At 35.3% G+C, this 27,117-nt stretch overlaps 1 protein-coding gene across 4 annotated transcripts in view; it reads left to right on the top strand.

The window, feature by feature from the left end:
• Positions 1–27,117, top strand: part of LOC110831285 (uncharacterized) — a 94,394-nt gene that overhangs the window by 42,738 nt on the left and 24,539 nt on the right. For all 4 annotated transcript variants that reach the window (XM_087351398.1, XM_087351397.1, XM_087351396.1 and 1 more), the window contains exons 5-9: positions 2,324–2,613; positions 6,407–6,605; positions 11,453–11,646; positions 12,838–12,967; positions 23,367–23,480. In XM_087351398.1, the coding sequence (XP_087207524.1) occupies positions 2,324–2,613; positions 6,407–6,605; positions 11,453–11,646; positions 12,838–12,967; positions 23,367–23,480 (927 nt within the window). The remainder of the gene's footprint in view (positions 1–2,323; positions 2,614–6,406; positions 6,606–11,452; positions 11,647–12,837; positions 12,968–23,366; positions 23,481–27,117) is intronic.

The following is a 27,117-nucleotide window of genomic DNA, read 5'->3' as shown; positions in this document are numbered from 1 at the left end:
GCTATCCTTAATATCATAAATTTTATCCTCTGTTGGGGCATGTGCGTTAAGGACAATAATTCTGCACCAACGTCCGACCAGAATTATGTAAGAAAACCTGTCACTATCAAATTCTACTCTCTTAACTATTGCCCTAATTCTGCTATGAACGATATGCCTGTCCCTAACTGATGATTGTCATCCCCCTTTCCATAGAAAAATGTGAAATTGTCCACTGGGATCGTGCCCTCCCACTCCCATCGCTCTTCCTGCACTGCCACTAAGTCTAACTTATAATTCTCTAATTCCCTACTCACTGATTTCAGTGCCCCAACCTTATAGAGACTCCTAATGTTCCAAGTTCCAAATCTCATAACTTTTTTCATTTGCTATGGTCGTGCCAAAGAGTCCGTCCTGGTTCGAGGCTTAGTTAATTTGTTCGCAACAATGCTTTTTTCACGGTGAAAGGTTGTTAGCCTTACACCCAACCCCCAACCTGGAAGACCAGGGTATCACTCTTAGTCTGGCGCATTGCCTTAGACCTGTCCGGCTTGGGTGACCCTACCATGAGCCGAAGCTCTGGCTGGGATAGCCCTAAGGGTCATTTGAGCACGCAAACCTCACCTGGCAAAATTTATTTGCCTTCGACAATGTGGTGATAACTTCCGGAGGTCTATAGATCAAAGACAACGAAAAAGTTGGGACCCACAGTTCTCAGGCACTTGAAGAACAGGTCATCAAATATCAAGTATCTGGTGCATAGAGTCCAATTATAGTTATGTAACCTCTATTATATTTTAATCTCATTTCTATAATCCTATTATTCCAGAATTTATAGTTATCTACTCTGTTTGAAATTGTTTTGAGTATCCAAATCATTACACCAGACTGAGCTGTAAATTTCTTTCTACTCCATTATAAAGAACTGTATAATTTTGTGTACATTCTGTTCCTTTCAATTTTTCTTAGTTTCTGTTATTACAGCTACTGAGTTGCCACTTTTATTTAAAACTTCGTCTAATTCTTCTTCTTATGCCCCAGACCTCACATTCCAAGTTGCGTATTTTAATCTAGATCCTTTCTTCATATTCAGTCATCTTAACAATTTCCATCCATTTAATTTCATTGAGGCTTGAAAGCACACTTGATTCCTCATAACAGGTTACTGGCCTGTTGGTGAGCAGTCTGGTAATAGGGCTGCCATCTTTAAGCCTGCAGACAGGCTTGTGCACAGGCATTTCCTCCAATGCTGAAGTTATAGTTATACCGCCATGATTTGGTCGTCAGAGCCTCGTTAGTAGAATCAGGGTTCACCACGGGAAGGTGAGGATGGCAGTTGGGTAGGAGAGATTGTGAAATGCACATCACTGCCCCCTGAACCCTGTTGCTGATTATAATTATAACAATTACACTGAACCATTGGGTTTCTCACATTGCAATAGGAATTTCACTGCTATTACAATTCATAAGGATCCTCTCTTTATTGAACTTTTGTCACCTGAAATAGAAACAGTGAATAATTGTTTTCTATTAGTTAATCTTTACGGATTGTTGGTCTCTAAATCACACTTGTTCCCTTGCCCATTCCTTCACTTACATATGCAATTCTGCAGCCCAGTATCCACTACTATTATGACTAGACTATTGCTTGTTTATATTAAAGAAATCTGTCCAGATGCCCTTGCTGGTTGTGGCAGATCATAGTTATAAAAACACAATGATCAGTCTAGAAGCCATAAGAAACTACTTGATATCCCTTAATTTCTTACCACTGCTCTGGGTGATAGAAAGTTTTGCTGAAAATTTCAAATCCTAATGTGCACCATGAAGTACTGTAGCACAGCATTGACTAGAGGCCACAGGAACAAGAGGGGGTAGTAGCTTGTGGACATGTGTGTTGTGATGCCTGCCAAATCTTCCACGGTTAATACTCACAATAATATGAAAAATAAAATTTACCATCTCATTCTCTTATTTACTCACATTTGACACCAGTATTTGTTTAGAACTTAGATTATCATGTTTTTACTAATTAAACATATAGGTTATTTCAATTTGTGAAGCATATTTTTTAAAGTTATGTTTTGATGCCCTATATTGAAATTTTTATATTTTCAGTTTGAATTCTAATAGTTAAAAAGTTTATAAAAAAATTCAAATATATTGCTCAGTCTACAGAATTAAAGCTACCGTAGTACTCTGCATAGTATCACTCTGTGAAGACTTCCTGGTAGCCTTGAATATAAAGCTTCATACAATAGCATCACCACAAATCAAGGCATATGTTGAGCTCACTGTACGGACACAGAACATTAATTTCTAAAGATATTTTATTTCCTTACAGACTTACCCGTTATTCAAACCAGTGGGGAGTATGAGTTTTTTCATAACAACAATGTTCGCCTTCCAAAGGAGAAATCAAATTGGGAAGTGACAGTGTCGGTGAGTGCTGAACATGATGCATACATTACGCTATGCAAGGGTGCAGATCCATTCAGTTCATCATGTTACTGGATTGTACTTGGAGGATGGTACAACATTAAAGTCAGAAGTGCAATCAGACGATGTCCTCAAGGTGTCAATAAGGGAGGTTTTCCAGAAGACCCATGCTATACCCCAGTATACACAAACTATGTAAGTATAAATATAAGAGGAATGTTGACATTTTTGACTTGCTATATGAAAATATTCTTATTTCCAGAAGACTACAGCCAATATGCACTTTTCCAATTTTTTTAAAATCCGAATGTGTGTAACAGTAGTTGACATAGACCATTTAGAGTGAAGCAATTTTCAGTGCACTGACATTTCTAAGAAATGGGTGGCATCTGAATTCAAATTATAAATATAATCAGCAAAATTAATAATTTCATACATCATGATGTAAACCTAAGACATAGCTAACAAGTTTATAAGAAATTTCTTGGAGAAGAGCCCTTCTTGAGAAGCTAATAGTATCCTCAGATAATAAAGAAATACTCTGACTGCTATTGAACCTGGAGATTTATTACCATGTTTACCATAGTCCATGTCCTGATCCAGATGAATCCAGTCCACAAATTTAACCATGTTAGAAAAAGATTCATTTTAATATTATATTAACATTTACACCTAGGTATTCTTATGGTCTATTCCATCATTATTTACAACTTAAATGCTGTATGAATTTCTCATCATCCCTGTGTATGCAGCATGGTAGCAAGCATTCCCCAAACTTAGTTTGCTCATGATTACTATTTAAATGTAAATTTGATTTATTACTATCATTCACAAATATTTTAGCTTCACCACATTTTCAAAGCATTTATTAGCTATGTTAATATAATATTCTGTCCTGCAGTCTGGTGATGAGAAATGAACATAAATTTAGTTTCCTCTGCATTTACATCTAGTCTAACCTTCTTTGTAGCATGAAATAGATCTATTTTTCATCATGGCAATCCTCAAGTCATTAGTAACACTATGACAGTGGAAATGGAGCTGTGCTATGTTGTGGTGTTAAGAAAGAAAACAATTGCTCAAGCAGCCACCTTTCATGTGGGGAATAGTGTAGTGTTTTATCATGAAGAAGCATTGCACAGAAAATTTGAAACTCATAGTGATAGATATTATTCATCTGTCTCTTAATGTTAGTAAGAGGGACAGGCCTAGTGCAAACGGTGTTATTAATAACTACTTTGACATTTAAAATCAAATGTTAATGGCCTTTGGATTGAATCTTCTGAAATTTATGACAGTGTATGCTCTTAAAATTTTAACATTATTTACCTAACTAAAATTTGTTCATTGAATTATTTATTAATAAGAATTTATTTTCTGAACCACATAATGAATATCATGCCAAATTAATTATATTTTATGATACTGTTATGGATGTGAAATGTTGATCTGACCAGGGATTTTTTGAAAAATCTGTATGGATTGAAATCTCTATTAGTGATGACATCACTTTACTTATTGGTAAATACTTTTTTACCCAACATTAAGGTGGACACTTTAAACAATAAAATTACTTTAGTTTTTAATAAAACATGTTTGTTATCCTTAACTTGTATGTCCTTTTGCTTGGGCACTTCATTGTTCCTAGTTTTAATTGGTATAGTGGGATACCATCTATTAATTTTTGTTATTACACCAAACAAAAAACAGAGGTGATCTGCTCCTCCATTTGTTTTCCTGATATAAGTCAATACAGTTATTTTGAAGGTGGCATCAACTTACTTGAGTTTTTTTTTCAAACATTGCAGATTTTACTATTTATTCTGCTAAATATTGTATTGTTCAGCCAACTCATTATCATCCTCCACTTACTGTTGGTTGTTTAATGTTCAAGATAAACTATGCATAAATATTTATTTTAAAATATATTGAACTGGTAACTATTTATTGTTAAATAATGCCTTGACTAATTATGACTGGGCTAAATCTTCGGTTGATGCTGCCGCTGATAGCCTTATTGATGCTGTAAGCAAAGTCAAGAATTCTGCAGTTTGTTTTGGGATAAAAAGTAAAAATAAGAATTCCTTTCAGTCTTCTGGTAAAAAATGTATTTTAAGAAGAAAAATTATTTTCTTAGATTAGGTTAGGTTAGTGACGCATATGTGCAGACGAAGTTTTGCGGATATGCAGTAGTCTTTGTGCAATTGAAAGCTTTTTAAAGGGTAGATTTGCGTTAATTTGATCACATTCAACTGTTTGAACACTTTTATTCCTGTTTAAATCATGTGGCTTACTCATCGCCCTAATGATGGAGGCAGGAACTTTATTGTAAATAACCAAGAACACTTTCAAACTAATTCTGCTATACACCGTGTCAACACAAGGAATAAAAATCATCTTCATAGACCAATTGCCAACCTCTCATGTTTTCAGAAGAGTGCATATAATGCAGGGATCAACATTTTCAACAGTCTACCATCAAATCTCACAAGTCTTGTAAATAAAAAGGCACAATTTAAACCAGCATTGAAAAGATACTTAATTACACACTCCTTTTATTCTGTCGATGAATTTCTAATGTTTACAAGTAAGTCGTAATTGATCTATTGTATATAATGGGTGGATTTATTTGTAACTTACCTCTACTTCATGTGAACCCTTTGTTTGTATTTTTGTGACATTTATATAATAGTATGACTTGTATTTGTATAACATATATTGTATTATTATGACTTATTCTACATCCTATTGTCATCTGACTAACTTATGGATCCATGGAATGTAATAAAGATGTATGTATGTATGTATGTAGGAAAGACCTCTGAAACATCGATAAACTTCTACCAGATTGAATGGTGCAACAATCTAGAAGACAACTATCTTAAGATTTAAGAATTCTAAAGTTGAGCATTTTTCCAATAAGTTCTTTTTCTACCATAAACTTGTGAAAGCAACAGTTAAGTCCTACCTTATAAAACCAATGATATATTTATCTAAACATCTTTAATATGTCTGTAGCAATCACTGGAAAATGGATTTTTCCTTTGAAGATTGCTGTCTTCTGGGTGTTGTGCATTGTAGTCTGGTAGATGTTGACCAACGTTTCAGAGGTCATGCTGCCTCCGTCATCAGGGAAATGTTGATGGAGGCAGCATGACCTCTAAGACGTTGATGGACATCTACCAGACTACATGGCGCAACAACCCAGAAGACAGCAATCTTCAGACTCACTGCTGTGAAAACCCCAAATCTTATGATTTTTCCTTTGGCAATGATTTCGTGGATTTAATATCTGTAGCTTCCATTTCAGACTCTGATGTTCATAATTCTATAAACCATTTTCAGCAATCAAAGTTTATTGTACTTCATGGTATACTGAGTTTTGTGATTGTTTGTTACTGTGTTTAAGTTTATTTTAAATCTTAGCTTGTCAGAGAAAAAATTCCATACTCTTTGGAAGCAGCTCTTGTTCCTCTTTTTAAATAGGGCAACTGTGCATTGGTTAGTAATTACAGATCTATTTATGTTGTTAACAATTTTTTAAAATAATTTTATTTGTATTTATTCATGTTTATAATTATTTTAAGTATAATACATACATGCATACACATACACACACACATACACACATACTACCTGTATATACAATACTGTATATATAGGTAGTAATTAACTTAGTCGTCACAGTTAAAAACTGTTTACTAGAGAATTATAGGGAGGAAAAGAAATTTAACTGTCAAGGGAACATAAATAATAATGAATGCTTTATTATTTTATATGCCTTATTTCTTTATCACATGTGAAGTTTATGTGATTTAATTCTTTTGTTATTGTTTAAGTGTTGCCAGAGTACATAATCTGTAATGGCTCAATGTCAGGAAGGGGGATCAGAATAGAACATCATTGATAAATGATGAATGTGTTACTTCACATGCACTGTCTACTTTATTTATTCGCATATATAAACTGATATTAATCCATTCATCAGGCCAGTGTGGTAACTTCTGATACATGGATTCATATGACAATAACTTCCACTGCCACAAAGGAATATCAGGAACTGAAAGTGAAGTTTGCTGGTGAGGATCAACCATTTCTTCAGTATAAGGACTATAATCCTCTGTATCCAGAGTTTCTGAATGTTCGGAGTGGAGAAGGTGTCCATGCTTACTTTCGCATCCAGAACTGTGAGTATATAAATGAGTGTTATGAAGATATCACCATTTGAGTGAATTTTTAATACCATTCTTTCTTTAGAAGAATTTGCTTTGTCCTCTTTGTCTCATATTGTTTGTATTAAAATTACTCATAAAAGTCTGACAAACATTATATTATCTTGGTCTGTGTCATTGACTGATTGAATGACTAATTCCCAGTACATGGTACTTTTCCCAATTTTAAGCTTCAAAAGCTGTCTTAAAAAAATTAGCCCACCATTGGGTTGTATTCTGAAAAGTTGGAATGTAATCCAGCTCATAAAAGCCTGAACCAAATCTCTAAAATTAATTCAATTCCAGTCCTTTCCACAGTGAGTAAGGTAAAGTGGCCTGAGTGTGCAGCTGACAACTCACTCAATTAAGTGTTGAAAATGGTGCTTAACTAAAGACAATCACTACTTCATCTGAACTATCTTCACACCTGTAAGTAGCCTCTCTTAACAACTAACAGCTAAGATATGTAAGTGGGAATTACCTTCTTAATTTCAGGTCTCAGCTGTAACTTCCATATAAACACTGTGCACAAAGCTGTAAAGTTTTTCAATAACTTAGTTTTAAAGGGCAGAGTTAAGCTGAAATCACTTTGATGAATGGTACAGAACTGCTTTGATATAAATTTGTATTTATTTGTAGTTTTATTGTAACATTATTTTCATGTTGCAGTTCAAAACTCACATATTTGTTTACTTCATTCATGGATTCCACACAATTAAATATTTTTGTTAGTAATTTTCTTGTACAATATTGGTGTTGCCGAAGCAACAAATTCTAGAAGGGTTCAATTTACTGCATGTTATTATGTGCCTGCTCAAATTTTATGGTTCATTTCACTGTACCTTTATTATTGGTGTGGTATACTGTTATGGTTAGATGTGTGCTGCGTATTTGTTTTAGTTTTCTCATTTACATAATAACATTTATTACCATTAAATAAATAGCAGGTATGAGGAGTGTATCTAGACCAGGATTCAGGATACAAACTTATAGATTAGGTTCCAACTGTTATCTAGACCACTGATGTCCACTACAACAAGAAAACTGCTTATTGTGACACTGCTTGGCATAACAGAGGGAATGTCCCAACATTTTGGCCCTAGGTCCCTGAAAAGAAAGAAATTGGATATTGCAAGTAACAGTCATTGCAATATCACAGTTGTGTGATGGAAAGACAAGAGAGGCAGGTATAACTGTATCTGAGAGGAATTTTTGGTATGAATAAAGCTCTGAAGCTCCAAGTAATGTGAACTATAACACACATTTTGATATAAGGTCTGGCATAAATCAAAAAACTTCAAGTGAACAGAAAACTGTTGTTAAGTTGTCATAAGTTATTTTATAATATAGAAGTCATATGAAGAAAAATGACCCACTTTCAATTTAGGAAACAACATGTTCATGACCAATTCCTTGCAGCGGAAGACAAATTGACAAGATAAATTGACTACAATGAAATAGACCAAGCCAAGCTTTATTCCAGTTGACCTGTGTGGCGATAACCACACAGAACACTAAGGAATGAGTGTGTTCTGTTGTGAGGCCATGGTGTTGTGTGTGCATTTTTGTGTATTGGAAACTAAAAGGCAAAGCTGACCCAAAAGTGGTGAAAATAAGGGAGAAAAGTTGGTTGAACTCATGTTTGTGTGCAGGTATGGCAGGAATTCTACAATTCTCTTTGTCAGAGGGAAAAGAAATGTTTTAAAAATGCATTTACATTTCAAGGTAAATACATAAAAATATAATAATATTTTTTGAATATGAATTTCATTTTATGAGAAAATATAAATATGTGCAATATTCATTTCAATTAGAAATAACCTTACTGAGCAACAGCTTGAGGAAGGGTTCCAAGTGACAGAGTAAACTTTTATGTACGAGTATAATGTGTGTTTTATTTCATTGCTGTGTGTGTGGGTTCTTAATAAAAATACATTGTTTATCAAAACACATGCAAATTGTAGCTTAACTGTGGAATTTAAATTGGCCAACAGGGGATATGGGGATTTAAAGGCATGTTACTTTAAAGGTTAATATGACTTTTAGGACAGAAAATCTGGGAATTACAATGACACTGGATACGAGGTGCGATCGGAAAGTTTCAAGACTGCGCCTATAAAAACCCGTACACTTATTTCAGGTATTAAATTCATCCATCACCCTCGAAATAGTTCCGCTGGGAGTGAACACAACGATTCCAGCGCCGCTGCCAAGCCTGGAAGCATCCCTGGAAATCTTTCTTTGTCAGCCTGTCAAGCACCAATCTGCGATTCTGCCTGAATCTCTTCTGTCGTCTCAAATCTCCTTCCCTTTATCTGAATTTTCATCTTTGGGAAGAGGAAGAAGTCACACGGAGCTAAATCCGGCGAATAAGGAGGGTGCGGGATGACGGCCATGGTGTTTGAGGCCAAAAACTGCCGAACTGCTTCTGGTCCTCAGACAGGAGCCTTGGCACAAACTTGGCTGCGATGCGTCGCATGTGGAGTTCTTCCTTTAGAATCAGCTGACAGGTCCCATAGCCTATCCCAACAATGTCGCACAAGTCGTTGATGGTACGACGTCGATCTTCGTGAATGGCCTGCCGAATCTTGGTAACATTTTCGGGCGTTGTGCTCGGAGATGGTCGTCCAGAACGCTCGTCATCATCGACAGAGGTTCGGCCATTTTTAAAACGTGAATGCCACACAAAAGTTTGTGCACGACCCATTGCGGACTCCCCAAATGCTTGCTTTAGCATTTCATAGGTTTCCGTAGCCGTTTTGGCGAGTCTTTGGCAAAATTTGATGCACACTCTTTGTTCATGAAAATCCGCCATTCCGAAATCGCAGGAGGGTCGGTGTAATGCACTACCAAAACGCCCGTAACTAAGAAACAAATGCTAATTCGATGATGCCGGCTGGCACACTGATTCACTATGAATGTAGGCCGCACCCCCTAGCGGCAGAAGCTCGTACTACATCCGGTTCGCCCTCTATTGACACAGTCTTGAAACTTTCCGATCGCAGCTCGTATGTGATTAGTGTCATAATCTTCACCAATATACTTAATGTCTAAAATATGCTGAAGTCCTTGTAACTCTGCTCTACTATATGTCTGCAGTGTTAGGTTGTAACACAAGCTGCCATGTAGTGACCTACATATGGTTAGGCCATAACTGTCTCATTCTCAGCTGTCTTCTGCCCAGGAAGCTACCTGTTTGTGTGTGCTCCCTGTAATGTGCAATTCAGTATCCAACTTATCTTATTAAATTGTTTATGGTATACTGGCAGATATTAGCTGTTTTGCCTGCCACACAACATCAGTGATGAATGTTGACCCTGTTACTTTAACCCAAGATTTAGTCTATTTATGCACATCTTGCATGTTTTATAACTGTTAATCATGCCATGAATGTGTGCCTTAGCCTTAGGAACAGGCTGCTGCAGCCATTGCCATCATAATCCCACCATCTTTGTACAGGTTGCATTCAAACTCTGTGATGCCTCCCTAAATTCTGACTGCTATTGTTAATACTCCTCTTATACATTTGATTAGTTGATACAGCTCTCTTACAGTGTAAAAGTAATCCTGTTGTCTATGACCTTTAAAGTGTCCAGTGGTATGTGTGTGTATATAAGCTAAAGTAAAGCTGTCCCACTACACGCCATGTAGGCGCTTGGGGGGAGAGGAGGTATAGCTCCTGCTTGTTGTTGACCTCAGCACTAGATGGGAATGAGTGGTCAGCATCATTGCCTGGCCACGCTTTACATAATACATAAGTTTGTATGTGATGTAGGTATACATGGCAGTGTGTCTGTTTAAAACCTAGTGAAGAGAACATTGTAGAAAAATTTGTATGGACAGAACTCACACATAAAAAATATTGCGAAGATATGACTCATAGTAGTATTGCACAATACCAATAAAAAAATAACAAACACAGGCCAGACTGTACAGAAGTATAATCATGGGATTTGAATTAAAACAGCTTTGCCTTGGCTGGTTGAGAAGACAGGCCACTCATAAAGGCCCACGCCAGCGAGAAGAAAATTTTGTTGAAACCTTACGCGAAGCGTCACTGAGGTGATTCTTACAGAAATGTAGTCACCTACGTCAGAAGGTTAGGAATCCTCCCTTTGGTGTATCTTTCAACCATAACCTGATGATTACAGAACAAGTTACGGCACTCCTCCGCCCACAACTTACGAATACCGGTTCTCACATAGTTGTCGGGGAGCAGTTCACCACTGATGGAGTTGGGGAGATCTAACACAAAAGGGAAGCGTAACCTTAATGGGAGTGGTACAGATTGTATCGTTCTTAGCCGTATTAAATACACAATGGTTCATGCAAAATGGGGCTATAGCACACATATTATTTACCATTATATGAATATTAAAGCTTTTAGTTATTTAAAGTTTCAGTCAGGTATCATTTTATGTGCCAGTCAGTAGTAAACATGCACACTTAAGAGGCTGAATTCCGGCTATGCAAGAAGTAGTATAGTTTTAGGTATGCTAAGAAAGAATCAGCATATTTCCTAATGTCTCATTTTATTTTATCGTGTTGCATATTCGGTATTAAAATTTTTATTTTTATTCTAACATTGTTTGTGTGTTATATGGGTCAACCGAAGAAACCTCCATTCTCTTCTTTCTTCCCACAAGCTTTCCTTTCTGATTTCTTCCCATCTCTTCTGTCTGGTCTTGATGTCTTTTAATACCTAGCTGAACCTTCTTGTTTCTGACATCATATGGGTTTATTTGTAATGCTCTTCTGAGTATCGTTGGTCTGTCACTGTTTAAATGTCTAAACCAAATGTCTTAACTCTGATTTATATACAGATACCTATGGATTGGTGCATTATAGTGGGCAGCTGACTAGCCCTCACTTTTATCCACATTCATCACAGTTCTGTTTTATCCTTCATTATTATGCTCGTTCTGATGCAGCAAGTGGATCCGCACCTGTACATCTTCATATAGAGTATGCAGGCAGCAACAGACCCACATTTGTGAAAAGTTTGGAAGCCACTAAGGTCAGTGTTACTTTAAACCCCTACTTTTATGTTTTTTTAGTTCGATAAGGCATGTAACTGTATTAACACTGCAGGCCTTCAAGACATATTTGGCAAATAATGTTGCTGGAGAAATGCAATAACAAGAAAATCAAGTTACTTTATAAGAGAAATTTCCCACGCACAGTTGAAGTTTAGGTTATAATATTGAAAGGTGCTAGCAAAATTTGCCAACTTGATTACAATCCCAGTAACTGGAGACACATACATACATACCTAATCAAATGGACCGTCATCCTTCATTACTGTCAAGCAAAATTTGAAAAGGATGTATCATGGCCATTAGAGAAAAGGAATTAACCACTAATTCTTGGGTGACTAAAGAAGTGTGTGTGTATGTGAGAGTAACAAAATAGTGCATAAGTGTGTATATGCAAGTTGGTAGGTGGTGTACCCACATTTCTTTGATTCATGACACTCACAGTTAAACTATTCCAAGTACTTTCCCTTCTTCATGACTTTAAAATATGTTGTAGGTTCAGTGTTATTAGGCATTATTTCTATTTGTGAATGAGAAATAAAAGTAACTAATTATTACTGAATAACTGCTATGTCTTTATAATTGGTCAGCTGTCAGATTAGTATTCATTGATTTGAAATCTGTAGGGGATAAATATTTGGAACATAAACATATTATTTGTGTGTGTATATGTGTGCATGCTTATATTATTGAATGCAGTAAATGCATTTAGAAACCTTTGAAATTTTTTTTATAGTGACCATTATTAACAAAGAGAGCCAAGATTGGAACATCAGAACTTAAGCCATCTGCATTTGATTTTCTGACAACTATGTGATTACAGTATTGGACTCTGGTTTGTGTATTAGTTATGTGTTGTAAACTGATAAGTATTTCTGTAGAATCTAATCAGGAATACAAAATTCAGTTAACAATTGTTTCTATTTGATTTTTTCAATTTATTTGGCTGACATTACTGCATGTTTCAGTCTGCAACTGGATCACCTTCACGTGCATGTGATTTTATGTTGATAATACAGTTGTCAGACAATAGTATCCTCAACATAAGACCACCTAAAGATGGTTCATTCTCAAATCAATACATATAGTGGAGTGAATCAAAGAATGGGTGGATTTTTTGTCATTGATTACATTATCACACAACAGCATGCCTTTAATTAAGATTGTTGTAGGATACCTGGCATGAGGAACGATTTATTCATGATCTATCTGACGGATGGGAGAGTGGGATTTGGTTTATGATTTCCGGCTTTGGGAGTGAATATCTTGCCATTGGAAGTGTTCGAGAATGTAAACCATTAGGTAAGCAAAGAAATATTACTTTATTTTCTGAAAGACTTCCCTTTTATGTTAACATACATATATAACAAATTATTGTTTTAAATAACATACTTGAAATCATTTTGTAAATTTATTGCACAAAGTTGATAAATATAATGCATGTTTGTACACAGTTTTCATCTCTCTAACTACTGAATGGATTTTTATGAAATCTATTATTCATTGTCTACACAACATGTTGTATAGAGTGAATGCATTTTCTTTTATACGTATGAAGTTGAGCTGGCAGTTACTTAGTTTTCTGAGATTCAGTCAAAGAAATTTGTGAAGAGCATAAAATATTGATGTCTAAGTTTTTATTTAAAACATTTGTTAATATGCTGATTATATGTATAACAAATTAAAATGAAGTAATCTTGGATGATCAGGCATGTGAGAAGGGCATTATAATACAATATTTTGTGGATTGTCTCTGCCTCCAGTCTGTATGAAGCAGAACAAATTTTTCATTTGCAGGAACTGTTTTCTTCAATTGTAATTCCTAAAAACTGTGTAAAGGAATGTGGGATAACTCCTGTTGCTTATATTACATACAGATTAATTATCATTATCATAATTAATAAATCTGTTGAATATATATGTCATTTCAGATATTTGGAAACAAATCAAAATTATATTAATATTTGTTCACCCTGATGACAGAGGCAGTATGGTGACTTCTGAAACGTTAATAAACATCTACCATACTACATAGCGCAACAACCCAGAAGATGAAATCTTCAAAATTATATTCTTGAAAAGCTAATTTGTTAAAAAAACTCAGAGCTACATTCAGTTCTGAATCTTATGTCTTTCAGTTCCCCATCCCCCCTTAAAGGTACAGAACCATAATTTTACCTGCTATTTTGTATTGACATGGAACTGTCTAGGTACAGATTGATTGTATTTGAGGGCAATATGGTGGGAAGTTACAATGTACAATTCACCACATACTATTAGGGTGATGAAGGCAAGGGTAGTGATATTGGTGGAACATGTGGCATTCATGGGAAGAAGAAAGATGCATAACATTTTCATTTGAAGACCTGAAGGAAAGAGCATACTTAGAGTACCCTCGTATAAATGTGAAGATAACATTACAATGAGTCTTTGAACATCTGTAATGAGAGATTTGTCTGTATTTAGCTGCCTCAGAATAGGGTCCATTGACAGATTTTTCTGAACATGTTAGTGTTCTTTTAATGGCATGTTCGGAATGACCATCTGAGTGACTGTTAGGTTCTCAAGATGGTGTGTGCTCCATTGAGTTAGTTATTTGTTGGTTAATTATTTACTACAATGGTACCTCATATAGCTCCCACATATTCTTAATTTCATGTAGCAAATTTTTGTATTAGTAAAGTATAAATATTTCTCATGTACTTTCTTGCACATTGCTACTGAGGATTGAAGCATGAGTCAAACATACCTTTGTTTCCTCTTTATATATCAGTTTACATCTTCAGGTATGTTGGCAATGATTGTTTCTTCTGTAATTGCTGCTCTGTCTCAGGAACGATTATAACTTTTGTTATATATTGTAGTTATTCTTACCATGATGATGATCATTGTAATTATTATTATTATTTTCACAGTATCTTACAGCACCAAACCTTGTCTCTGAGAATAAAGTAACATCTGAACAAAGAAAATTGATAAATTAAAGTAAAAATAAAACTAATTACACAACTTGACATATAATTCACAACCTAGGATGAATATTACATGACCATGAGACCAGTGTTTATGGAAAATACAAATTAAATAAGTGCTATAATTTGTTTTTTCACTTTTAGTCCTGCTTATTAACAGACTTTAAAATGTAATTGTGTTCACACAGTTCTTAGAGCTTGGCATGCTGCTGTAAAATATTCTACAGACTCATAAAATTGCTGGCAAATTCTACATTTACTACCATCTGCACTTTTCAGGAACTTTGTAGCATAGCATTTGATATTCAGGGCTTAGTCTTGCACAGCAATTATCTCACTACAAGTTCTCCTTTTTTAAGCCAAAGAAAGAAATGTTTTTTATTGATGCATTGGGTATCAAATGTTTTCTCCATATATTATCATACTCTCCCTCTTCTTGTTATTCCTGTGGCTCTGCAACCCAGTGTGAGACTTGGTGGCCTTCTTTCTGAGGTTTCTTAGACTTTGAAGTGTGCATTTTTGAGTACTGAGTGACTGCACAATTTCTGCTCAATCATAATATTTGTCTGCTATAGCCATCTAATAGAGAAACAAGATAGACATGGGTGAGAAATGGTCATTAATTTTGCTTACAAAACATCTCATTCATGTTTATAAGGTACTTTTACTTGCCATAAATCCATGACATGGGACCACCAGCTTCATTTACCCTCTGATGGAAGTTGTGCTATGGATTTTTATCACCCTTAAAAGATTACTGATGTCCCTCTTACTTTCTATTTATTTTGCTGCCACTGACCTGATGCATTCTTCCCACTCTGTTTTCAAAGCTTTTGTTTGCTTTGTGTATGAAGTAGTTGCTTAATATTTGTAAACTTTTGTGTTGTGTTGCCTGTTATCATAATCATTTATGATACTTCATAAGGGGCTTTCCTCTGAGACTCTGACATTTTAAGTACTTTATTATGTTGAATATTTATGGATTCTGTAGGGTTCTGATTATGGTGTGAAACAGTCAGCTTTTCTATGTCTTCTACAGGCATATGCACAAATTGTTTACATTCTTCTCATCTTCCTGTCTATTTTGACTCTTCTAATATCCAATTTAATTAACTTTATTTGTTTATTCATTTTTATTTTTGTCAGACCATTGCCATAGGACATATTGATAAAATATGGCTATACAATTATTTAGGAGAAAGTGTTGTACCCCGGGTAAATTTTTGGTTATTATTTTTTTGTGTGAACAAGATTATTTGTATCAAATTTTTGAATGCTACACGCTATTACACATGTATTTGGTAAATGAAATAAGGGTGAATCAGAAGTATGTTTACAAACTTTGTGTGAGTATTCCAGGATCAAAAATGAGAAAAAATGTTCCTATGAACATGGGGTCACAAACATTTCATTTTCGAAATAATAGCCAAAAATAAGTTTCAATGAATGATGTTATGTCAAAGTGAATCCAGCTTCCAGCAAAGATTTTCCTTCAATGTTTGGACAGGAATTGTTGGTGACATGCTTATTCGTCCACACGTGCTTCCATCGTGTCTAAAAGGACCTTCATATCGGCGATTCTTAAGAAGACGCTTGCCACGTCTCCTTGAGTATGTACCACTGAATACAAGAAGACAAATGTGGTTTATGCACAACGGAGCCCCAGAACACTTCTCCCATCGCATCAGAGATCATCTCAATGAACACTACCCTCAGCGATTGATTGGGCGTGGTGGCCCAGTAGCATGGCCACCGAGGTCACCGGACCTGACTCCATTGGACTTTTATCTCTGGGGTCACTTGAAGTCTGTCGTTCATGCAACACCCATAAACAATGATGACGACCTATGGGAACGTGTGTGCAGAATGCATGGCAGATGCTTCGAGGAAACCCTGGTGTGTACGAACGAATCCGTCAGTCTTGTGTACGTCGTGCTAGGGCATGTGTGGAGAATGGAGGAGCAACCTTTGAGCATCTGTTACAAAGAAACATCCCTGTCCTTATACTTGGCAATAAAGGCATACATTGAAAATTACTTTTGGCTATTATTTTGAAAATGAAACATTTGCAACCCCATGTTCATAGGAACATTTTTACTTATTTTTGATCCTGGAACACGCACACGAAGTTTGTAAACATACTTCTGACTCACCCTGTATATTTTTTACTTTAAAATTTCTTTACTTATAAGTTTACCAATACCATTTAAAAGGCAAAAGGTAAAGTGACCCAAGGTACAACATGTGGTTGTAACTTGGGCCACCCCGTATTGTACCTTAGGACAGAACTCTACAGAATGTTAAACTAAAGAGTAAATTTAATTTTCACATTTTGATTGTCTTCCATTGATAAACGGGCTACAAGTTTCATCATCAGGAATACATACAATAATAATAGAACAGTGTATGTAATTAATAATCAACTAATAACATTAATTTAATAACCTACCTACACAAAAAATTACTGTAGAAAAGCAAGCTATATTCAACATAAATACAATAAATTTAAACACCTACATTTTGTAAGGGTAAGTAGGTTGCTTTAATCTATTTCACATTGAATCCACTAAAATCCACTGAAAAACACAACTGTGACCCTTGCAGTTTCAAAGATCCTGCTGGTACAGGGGGTGGAAGCTTCCTTAATATTTCAATACTGGGAATTCTAAAATATTTATTTTATTTGTCAAGGATAAATTTATTGGTGTTCTGAATTCGCTTGTAATATCTGATTTCATATTCATTTCCATGAAAATCATTTATTACTTCAGCTATGTAATGCTCTTTTTCCTGCCAGCTTTACTAAAACAGAATCTTCTTATATCACATCAACAAATATGAAATTTTCTTCCACTTTTTCTTTAATAAAATTAGCCATTTCACTTTCAAACAGAGTTGTGCATATGTAACATCTTCAGACTCCTCTTCAGAGCTGCCAACAGTGAGCAACCACTTCTTCACAGTTATTACCAATGGCATTTACAGCAACAATCATTGTAATATTTAGCCTCCTCTCCCCTGAAGTCACACTCCCCACTTGCTTGATTTCCTAAGCACAAATAATTTTGGGGGAAACATGAACAGTAGAATTGCCAGTCTCATCTAAATTATAGATCTTATTAGCAGAGAACTTATATCTTGACATAAGTTCATTTAAATTTTCAAAATATGCTTTTACATTTTCACGATTAAAACTTGTAGCTCGAGTGAGACTAGTAACCTCGGGTTTTGTAAAAGTCAAGGACTAGTGACATTTCCTCAGTCCCCTCAGCCACATATTACCAACAGATTCATTGTTTTCCCAACTCTCTTGCTAACTACACCATTTGAAAACTTTCTTAACATCATTTCTGGCTGTGTACTCAAAATTAAAAGAGTTTTCTTGGGCTTGAAACTTTATCAAATAAATGCTTAGTGTAGTACTTGAAATTCCAAAATCACGTGCTGTTGCCCTTACTTTTGTTTTGTTCTTGATTACATCTTGTGTGGCTCGTTCTATGACCACTGCATTTACTTTTTGTCTCGTTTTACCTAACTTGCTTTGTGGCATTCTCCTAGAAATGAAATAGATTTCTTGTTACTGAACTTTCTAAACATACTGATTCAATTTCAAATTTAAATAATGTGAATGCATTGTGTTGTACCTTGGGTCATGGTCCAAGGTACAACATACCATGATGGCCCAAGGTACAGCAACAAATAGAAAAAGAGATCACAACACAAATTTCGCACCTATTTTCGGTTAAGTGGCAAACTACAACAAATTTTAATGAGTTGTATATATCGGAAATGAAACTAATCAATTCTTATGTATTTTCGTCCGCGAAATTCGAAAATGACAATAAAGAAGCTTAGTTAGTTCGCGTTTTGAAGATATTTTGTACTTTGTGAAATATCATCAATAAATTCGTCCATATGATATGCAAATGTTTAAAAATTTTCACCTACCTTATAGACGTTGTTCTATGGCGTTTCTTCTGTATTATACCTCAGGGGTATCTCTTACCACCGACCAGCAGTAATCAGCTATCATTGATGCGCTCCATTTCCCCTGATAACGCCTTTCAAGAGTAGAAATATCTTGGTGAAGTCGTTCGCCATGTTCATCACTAACCGATCCAAGATTATCAGGGAGATAGTCCAAGTGTGCATTGTGTGTGAAATGCATTTTAAGAGACATATTGCACCCCATTTTACAGTATGCTTTCAACAATTTGTCTACTAATTTCCTATAGTTTGGCGCCCTGTTGTTTCCAAGAAAATTCCTAACTGACTTGAAGGATTCCCATGCAATTTTCTCCTCTCCCGTCAAAATTTCAACAAAATGTTCATCAACAATCAGGTTTCTTATTTGCGGACCTATGAAAACTACTTCTTTGATTTTAGCTTCACTTCGACGGGGAAATTTGTGAAAGAGGTACCTAAAGGCTTCTCCATTTCGGTCCATTCCTTTTACAAAAGTTTTCATCAGACCCAATTTAATGTGCAATTCTGGCAGTATTATTTGTCTTTGATCTACCAGTGGTTCACGGACAATATTCTTAGTACCTGTTCCAAGTTCTGTCGAAGGGGCCACTGTTTAGTTTCATAATGTATATATTCCTTGCACGACTGTCCCACTCACACAGGAAGCAGCAATATTTTGTGTAACCCTGCTGAAGGCCTAGTATGACAGCCACCACTTTTAAATCTGCACATATACACCACTTATATTTGTCATAATTCACCCTGTTAATTAATTGTTTAATGTTATCGTATGTCTCTTTCATATGAACCGCATGAGCTATAGGAATACTGGGTAATTTATTGCCATTGTGCAATAATACTGCTTTCAAGATGACTCTTGAGGAATCTATAAAAAGGGGCCACTCATTTTGGTTATGTTCTTTATGGAGGGCATCCATAAGATCATCTACGTCATCACAAAATACGAGATCATCTTGCATGGAAATTTTTTTTTGTAAATGAATCTGACGAACGCGATAACAGGATATTTTAACATTTTCTTCAAGTACATTCCATTGTCTAAGTCGCGATCCTAGCAACTCTGCCTTATACTTAGGCAAGTCTAAATCTCTCACTAGATCATTCAGTTTTCTTTGAGTTACTCTGTGAGATGTAGAAGGTAACGTTTCTGGCACAAACTCTTTATCTTGAGATGCTGATGATCTTGGAATGGCGTCATCTGATGGTGGTGATGGTGAGCATTGTTCGCCGTAATCAGCTGTGTAGGAGATAGGAGGGACAGGTACAGGTAGTTCATGGTTGTGGGGTATAGGACGAATGGCTGAGGAGATGTTTGGATAGATCAAAGCATGTTTTTTCTTATTGTTTATGCCGATGACAGGAGGAATCATACAGAGGTAGCAGTCGTTTATATGATTATGCGGTTCCCGCCACACCATGGGCACAACGAAGGGCATAGACTGCATTTTTCCTTTTAGCCACTCACGTAGATTTGTAGAACACTTCAGACAGCAAATATGGGGTGCCCATGCCCTGTCCATGTCACCCACTTTGCAACCAAAATAAAGGTGGCACGCTTTCTTAACGATGGAGGGTTAAGTTTCGTTTTAGTGATTTAAAAGTCACTTCTCCACGGATGTAACAAAAGTTGTTAGGATTATTGACACATCTACGCGAAATTTTGTATGTTTTAGTGTTACAAATATCTCATTGAAGTACTCACAACGACGTTTTTGCTGTTTACTGCATAAGTATTCTAAAGGTGGCGACTGACTTGTAACATTTACTCGTAATGTAACATTCGCGGCGAGCATGTTACATTACACCACAACTGGTGAGGCGTATCGAATGCTCGTTTTGAACGCTCGGCTCGACTGTGCTCATGTGTGCTCCATTCATTTCATTCAAATGTCGGACGTGGAGGTTGTGTTATCTTTGTTTCATTTAATACGCTACTGTTATCTAAAGAACTCGTGATTGCTCGTTACGACGCCGCTCGACTGACTGACTGACTTGTAATGTAACACTCAAAGGGATTCGCGAAAAAACCGACAACACGATGGAGCGCCCGCGAACTCGTGATTGCTCGTTACGACGCCGCTCGACTGACTGACTGACTTGTAATGTAACACTCAAAGGGATTCGCGAAAAAACCGACAACACGATGGAGCTCCGTTCGCTGTCTTCACTTGTGTAATGCTCGATTTGTAACACGTTACATTACAGGCAAATGTTACAAGTCAGTCGCCACCTTAAGACGAAGTGAAGCACAAAATCCGCACTCCACAAAGCACTTGTTTGCCAAACAGAACCACAAGGACAACTGAACCAATTTATTAAACATCCCTTAGGGATGTTAAGTAGACCTGCTGGAAGCAATAAAACCTTCTCCACCCTTGTACAGGCTGTTTCTGAAGTAAGTAGTCCATTACAATTCTGAAAATTACGAAAATTGAGCGAAACAGCTTGGTATGAATATCTTCGAAATGCGAACCAATCATGGAAAATGAATGTCATTTTCGTGTTAGCAACTCAAAATTAGTAAAAATTGGTTAGTTTCGTCTCCGATATATTTTGGCTGTTGAACAGTGCTATTTATGTCATATGAAAGAGCATAAAAAGTAGGTCTTACCTATGCCATAAACTGTACAGGGTATGAAAACACTCTCATACAAAAACGCATAAGAAATTTCTTTAGAAAATACTTTAAATAGTTTCAACTTTCAATGCAGTTTAATCATTAAATAACCTCACACCAAACAAAGACACTAACACACACTGCTCAGGGTGGACAAATGTTAAATTAGGTAGTAATATTTTACATACCTGTTTATAGATATCAGAGCAATAGCTAATGTCCCGAGGTACAACCGACCCAAGGTACAGCACTTTCCCCCATATGTAAAATCTCTGCTAAAACTAAAATGTAACAGGAAGTATCACATTACAATAACTTTTCCCATAGAAACACATACACAGTCTGGCAACATATTTAATGAAGTGTGGGCCATTTATTCATCTACTGCGTAGAATGTATGGGGCGATAGATTCCTCCTGAAATTTTGAATTTTTTCCAGTTTTGGTAAGTTCTTGAACAATTTGATTACTGTATTGACAACGCTACCCCTATAAACAGTTATCTTACAAATCTTTAAATGATTCAACTTTTGACATGTATTATGACTGTGAAAGTCTGTATTTTGTTCCAACTTCTCTATGTTTGTTTTTGTATAACACAATATTTAAAATATACATAAACAGGCTACTGGGAATATATGTAAATCTTTGATTAGTGTTCATGAAATATATCTTCCCACCCTACTGATTATTCAAACAACTTGTGTTTGCAGTTTTCAAATGCTCTAACTTTCAGTACTCTCATTCCAGAAAATTACACCATACCTGAAATGGGTGTGAAAATATGCAAAATAGATGCTTCTCATTGCATTCAGACTCATTACTTCCTTAACAATTGTATCATGAACAACATTTACTAAATAACAAACTCTCTGGACATTATCCATTGTCTTGATTTTTGTTAAAATATGACATTTCAGAAACTGGACTCTGTCTCCATTCTCAGATTGAAACCTACTCTGCTGGGCCAAATTGATAGAACTAGTTCCTATCTCCAGACCTATCAAGAATCAAGATGATGGCTGATATCCAGAGAGTTAATTGTTTTAACAATATATGATCATCATAAACCTTCAGATTTAATATTTAATTAATCTGTTGTATATTAGTTTATTTAAAAAAAATAAACAATTGAAAATTTAGATGTTTGTCTGTAATTTCATATGTTACTTTTTCTCTATTTTTGTAAAGAGGTTTCACTCTCTAGCCAATTTTAACTTATCTGGGAAATTACCAGATTTTAACAAAACATAGTAATTATGAGCTAACTTATTTGTATATGCCATATACAGTGCTTAGCTACAATCTAACTATTTCTTGGGGTTCCCTTGAATTAACTAATTTTAATGTGAATACCATATCAATATAGGAAAGAAAATATTTATAAAGGACTTCAATTTGGTATTTACTTCTGATTCTAAGAACATTCCTAAGTTACACCATAGTACTAGTACTGCTAATGTTCCTGCTACCATTATTTTATTCTTGGAATTCAGTTAATTTTTAAGATCAATCTCAGTCTTCCTATGAATTTATTTTTAATTTCTGCTTCAACATATAATTTGAACACTCTTTTCTCAGCTCCCAATTATGTATATAATTTATTGTTCAATCTGTTGTACTTCTGTTTCATCATCTGTTAATTGGTACCAGAAAGAAAAAATCATCTTCATCTAAATACCACTTTTAAAAATTTATCAAACCCTAACTCCATTTGGATATCTTGACTGAAATTTTTGATTACCTGCAATGTCTCTTTCATCATCATTGTCTGTTGTGACTGTCCATATTGCACTCCACTGCCCCGTGTTAAAAACACTGCAATTTTGTTCGGACCAGCTGATAAATATATTATTTCACAGCAATAGGAATTGTCATTTGTATCAAAGATGTAACATTTTTCTCACCAATGAAGACACTGTTTATTTCACTTTGTTTAATTATTTACATTATTATTCCATCTTTCTATATTTACATTTTCTCAGTTTTATGGTACTCAGAATGGACTGATAATGTAAATAAGTTACGCACATAATTTTTGTCCCACTTTCCTCCTATCAGTACCCTTACAAACCTGTTACCTTCACAGCAACTAATATTCTAGTGCAGTACTTTCATTTTGACAGGTGAAGTTCATGTATCCACAGAGTCAATTTCCATTGGATCAGATATATCCTGTCACCCACTGAAGTACCCAAGCTTAGCACTCACTCTTAATGAGCCAGATCCACATTTTTCAGGTATTGTACAGAAATTTGTTACACAGCTTTAAGTCTGTAGATAATGTTGCTTTGTTGATCATAGGTGAACTAGTTATGTTAGAGGTAAGAAGTAAGGATGTTGGTTTTCTACTTCAGAAGAAATTGTGGTGTATGAAGAGGTGAATCTTCATTTATTTTGGACACTTATAAAATTTAAAATTGGAAAGTACTAATAAAATATTTTCTTGTGACACAGTTGCTTCATTGAAATGTTTCTCAGAACTTATGTATACTCATCACATTTTCAAGAGGGAATGCAACTTCTTGTTAATGTATTATGAACAAAAAAAAAATGTTCTCATGCTATGTAATTCTTGAAGCAACTGTTAAGCATGTAAAGGCAATGTTGAAGGAATATTTAGTTTAGGGAAAAAGCTGCAATGCCTGTTGTATTTCATTATTTAATTGAGCTTTACAAGATTACTTTATGGCTTTCTCACTACATACAAGTGCATTAAAGTGTTACACGTGTTTACACAACAACTTTAAATGAATTTAATATTTTAATATTTTAATATTTTCCGTCAAATCACAATTTTTAATAAGATGATAAAATATAAAATATTTAAAATATAATTTCACGTTCCGCATCGAATGATCGATTTACAAATTGGAACGTTTTCTTACGACATGTTTCGGTTATATTTAACCGTCCTCAGGTATAAAATTAGATTGGTAAATTTTAAAACTGGAATTACAATCCTTTACAATGTTATGCAGTTTATTGAAGATGTTCTTATTAGATTACTCTTATATATTAGAACGAAGGTATTGTTTTTTATATGGCGTGGTTCATCTGATGTTCAATATTAGTCTGTAAAGCAATGATTTAAAGAAAACATTAATAAATATGGAGTAATATAGAAAACAAAATGATGGAAGTAAATAAATAGTAGAATGTATAAGTAAAAGAATTAATTTAATAAAACATACCGGTGATGAGTTGACAGAGACATGAAGTGTCTGGCGGAAGACATCTAGAAGTATTACTGTGTCGGGTCGAGGTTTAAAACTGAATTGCGGTTGCTCGTGGAGTGCGTACCTTCGTTCTAATATATAAGAGTAATCTAATAAGAACATCTTCAATAAACTGCATAACATTGTAAAGGATTGTAATTCCAGTTTTAAAATTTACCAATCTAATTTTATACCTGAGGACGGTTAAATATAACCGAAACATGTCGTAAGAAAACGTTCCAATTTGTAAATCGATCATTCGATGCGGAACGTGAAATGATATTTTAAATATTTTATCATCTTATTAAAAATTGTGATTTGACGGAAAATATTAAAATATTAACTTAATTCACAATCTGACGCAAATATACTACCTTATGAACTTTAAATGAATTCTGGCAATGTGTGTAGACACGGTATGAGACTAACAAGCGAAAGAGGATGTGACATTTCACATCTCTGGAGGTAGATTATTAGACTGTTCTGTCCAGATGCCAAGTATAAAGCAAAAGTAAAGCAGTCCCGCTACATGCCATGTATATCGTTTGGGGGGAAGAGGAGGTATAGCTCCTACTCATTTTTAACTTCGGCACTAGATGGGGGTAAGTGGTCATCATCATGCCCCTGTTTCGCTTTACCGCCAGGATAAGGTCCCAGTATCCACTGTATAGGAGGCTGGGTGGGCCCTATAGCCGATCTGGATGCAGAGGCTAGAGGAAAAATCCTCTGCCCACGTCAGGGATAAAACCCCAGTCTTCCAGCCCATAGCTAGTCACTGTACTAACTGGCCTATCCCAAGTAAGAATTTTAATACAACCATATTGTGAATGTTAGTTTGATTGCATTTGCAAAATGATTATCCATGAACATGCTTGATTTCTGTGTTAGTTATGTAAATTTGTCATGAATGTATCTTAAAAGACTTTTATATTAATGAACACATAGTATAGAGGTGACCATTTTTAACTTCAATTCACAGTGTCTGTACTATTTAAGGCCATTTTTACACTCACTGTGTATTTGTAGACTTATATGTAACATGAGGTATTTAATTTTGTTTTGCACAGTTATGTAAGATGTGGCAGAGGGCTAAACTGTTCAAGAATTTTATTATGGAGTTGTTATCTGAAACTGATCATCATGTATAAATATTTCAGGATAAATCTCTGTAACTTGCAGCATGAAGAGTTGGACTCTTATCTATTAAAAAGGAAATGTTTGAAAGCTTAAAGGAACTTCTGATGGCATTAGTTCTCATATTCAATAAAGAACCTTATTTTACACACAGAATTCATTCAGTGGTCTAATTTTATACAGACTTGTCAATATACTGGAAATTGTCAAAGTGGCTGACTACAGACTAGATGACCGTGGTTCGTTCCCTGACAGGGCGGAGGATTTTTTTCTCTAGCCTCTGCTTTCAAACCAGCTCTGGGGCACACCCAGCCTTCTATTCATAGGGAACAGGGGTCATTTCCTGGTGGTAAAGCACGGCCAGGGCATGATTCTGACCAGTCACCCCCATCTAGAGTTGAGGTTGAAAATTAGTAGGATCTATATAAGTCTCCCCGCAAGGGCCTACATAGTGCATTATAGAATAGCTTTTTTTAATATGCAGTTGTGATTTTGTATTTTCATTGTATAAAATCATGTTCTCATGCATGTGTAACAGTGAATTATACACTTTTAGTACTAATACAGGTAGCCCTCGATTTACGCCGGGGATGCGTTCCTGGACCAACCGTCGTAAACGGAATCGGCGCAAATTGAAACTCCTTCATAATGTTAATCAAAGGGGAAGTCAATGACATGCGTTCCCAGCACCAAAACATTGACGAGTAATATAGTGACATTACATTTGAAGCTCTGAAATAACGTAAATAAAATAAAGGGAATTTAAAAAATATATTTTATACACTTACAATCGGCAATTCGTTGGTCCCCGCCATTGACTGCGATTTTTTCATGTGATCGATGTGTACAGTCATCTCTGCTGTTATGCGATAGTTGCATCCCTGTAAGACGCCGACCTATAGAAAATCGCGTAGTAAAAATAACCCCGGTATCTCCGCAGAGATTAAATTAGTCCTTTGAAAGTTTAAAGCGCCAGGAATGAAATTGCATAAGAGCAAACTCTAATATGCAAAAGTCTGCATTCCACAAATAGCTTTTACCGATTCCTCGATTTCATTGGCGCAAATTCGCGTTAACTAAACATAGGTAATTGCAGAGATGACTGTGTTTATAATTTTTATTAGAAATCAGCGATTTAAGAATTACGATTTAGTATAAGAATTAGTACGAGATACATTGTAAAACGTTATAAATAATGGTAATTTTTTTCACTTTATGACTTGCTGGTTTCAAAATCGGCGTTCTTCTGAATCGGCGCAAAGCGAGGGCTACCTGTACATTTATATATTGAAAACAAGCATTATGTCTGCCATGTAACACAAGATACAAGCAATAATTTGCATATGAAGAAATAAGATACTTTGTGAAATACAGCTGTAAAGATATGCAGCATTACCTTGATTCCGAACTTCGTAAAATGAAGCTCAGAAGTATTTACATACATTGCTTCCATGTACATAAAAATAGATAATTAAATTTGATCTGTGTTAAATTTTTGCAAATCTATTTGTTTTGTTTTACAATT

The sequence above is a fragment of the Zootermopsis nevadensis genome, unplaced genomic scaffold (genome assembly GCF_977971745.1).
Source record: "Zootermopsis nevadensis isolate Lab colony 2312 unplaced genomic scaffold, Znev_1.0 Znev_ptg000019l, whole genome shotgun sequence".
In the NCBI taxonomy this organism is placed as follows: Eukaryota; Metazoa; Arthropoda; class Insecta; order Blattodea; family Termopsidae; genus Zootermopsis; species Zootermopsis nevadensis.
This window is presented reverse-complemented; position numbering and strand designations above follow the sequence as displayed.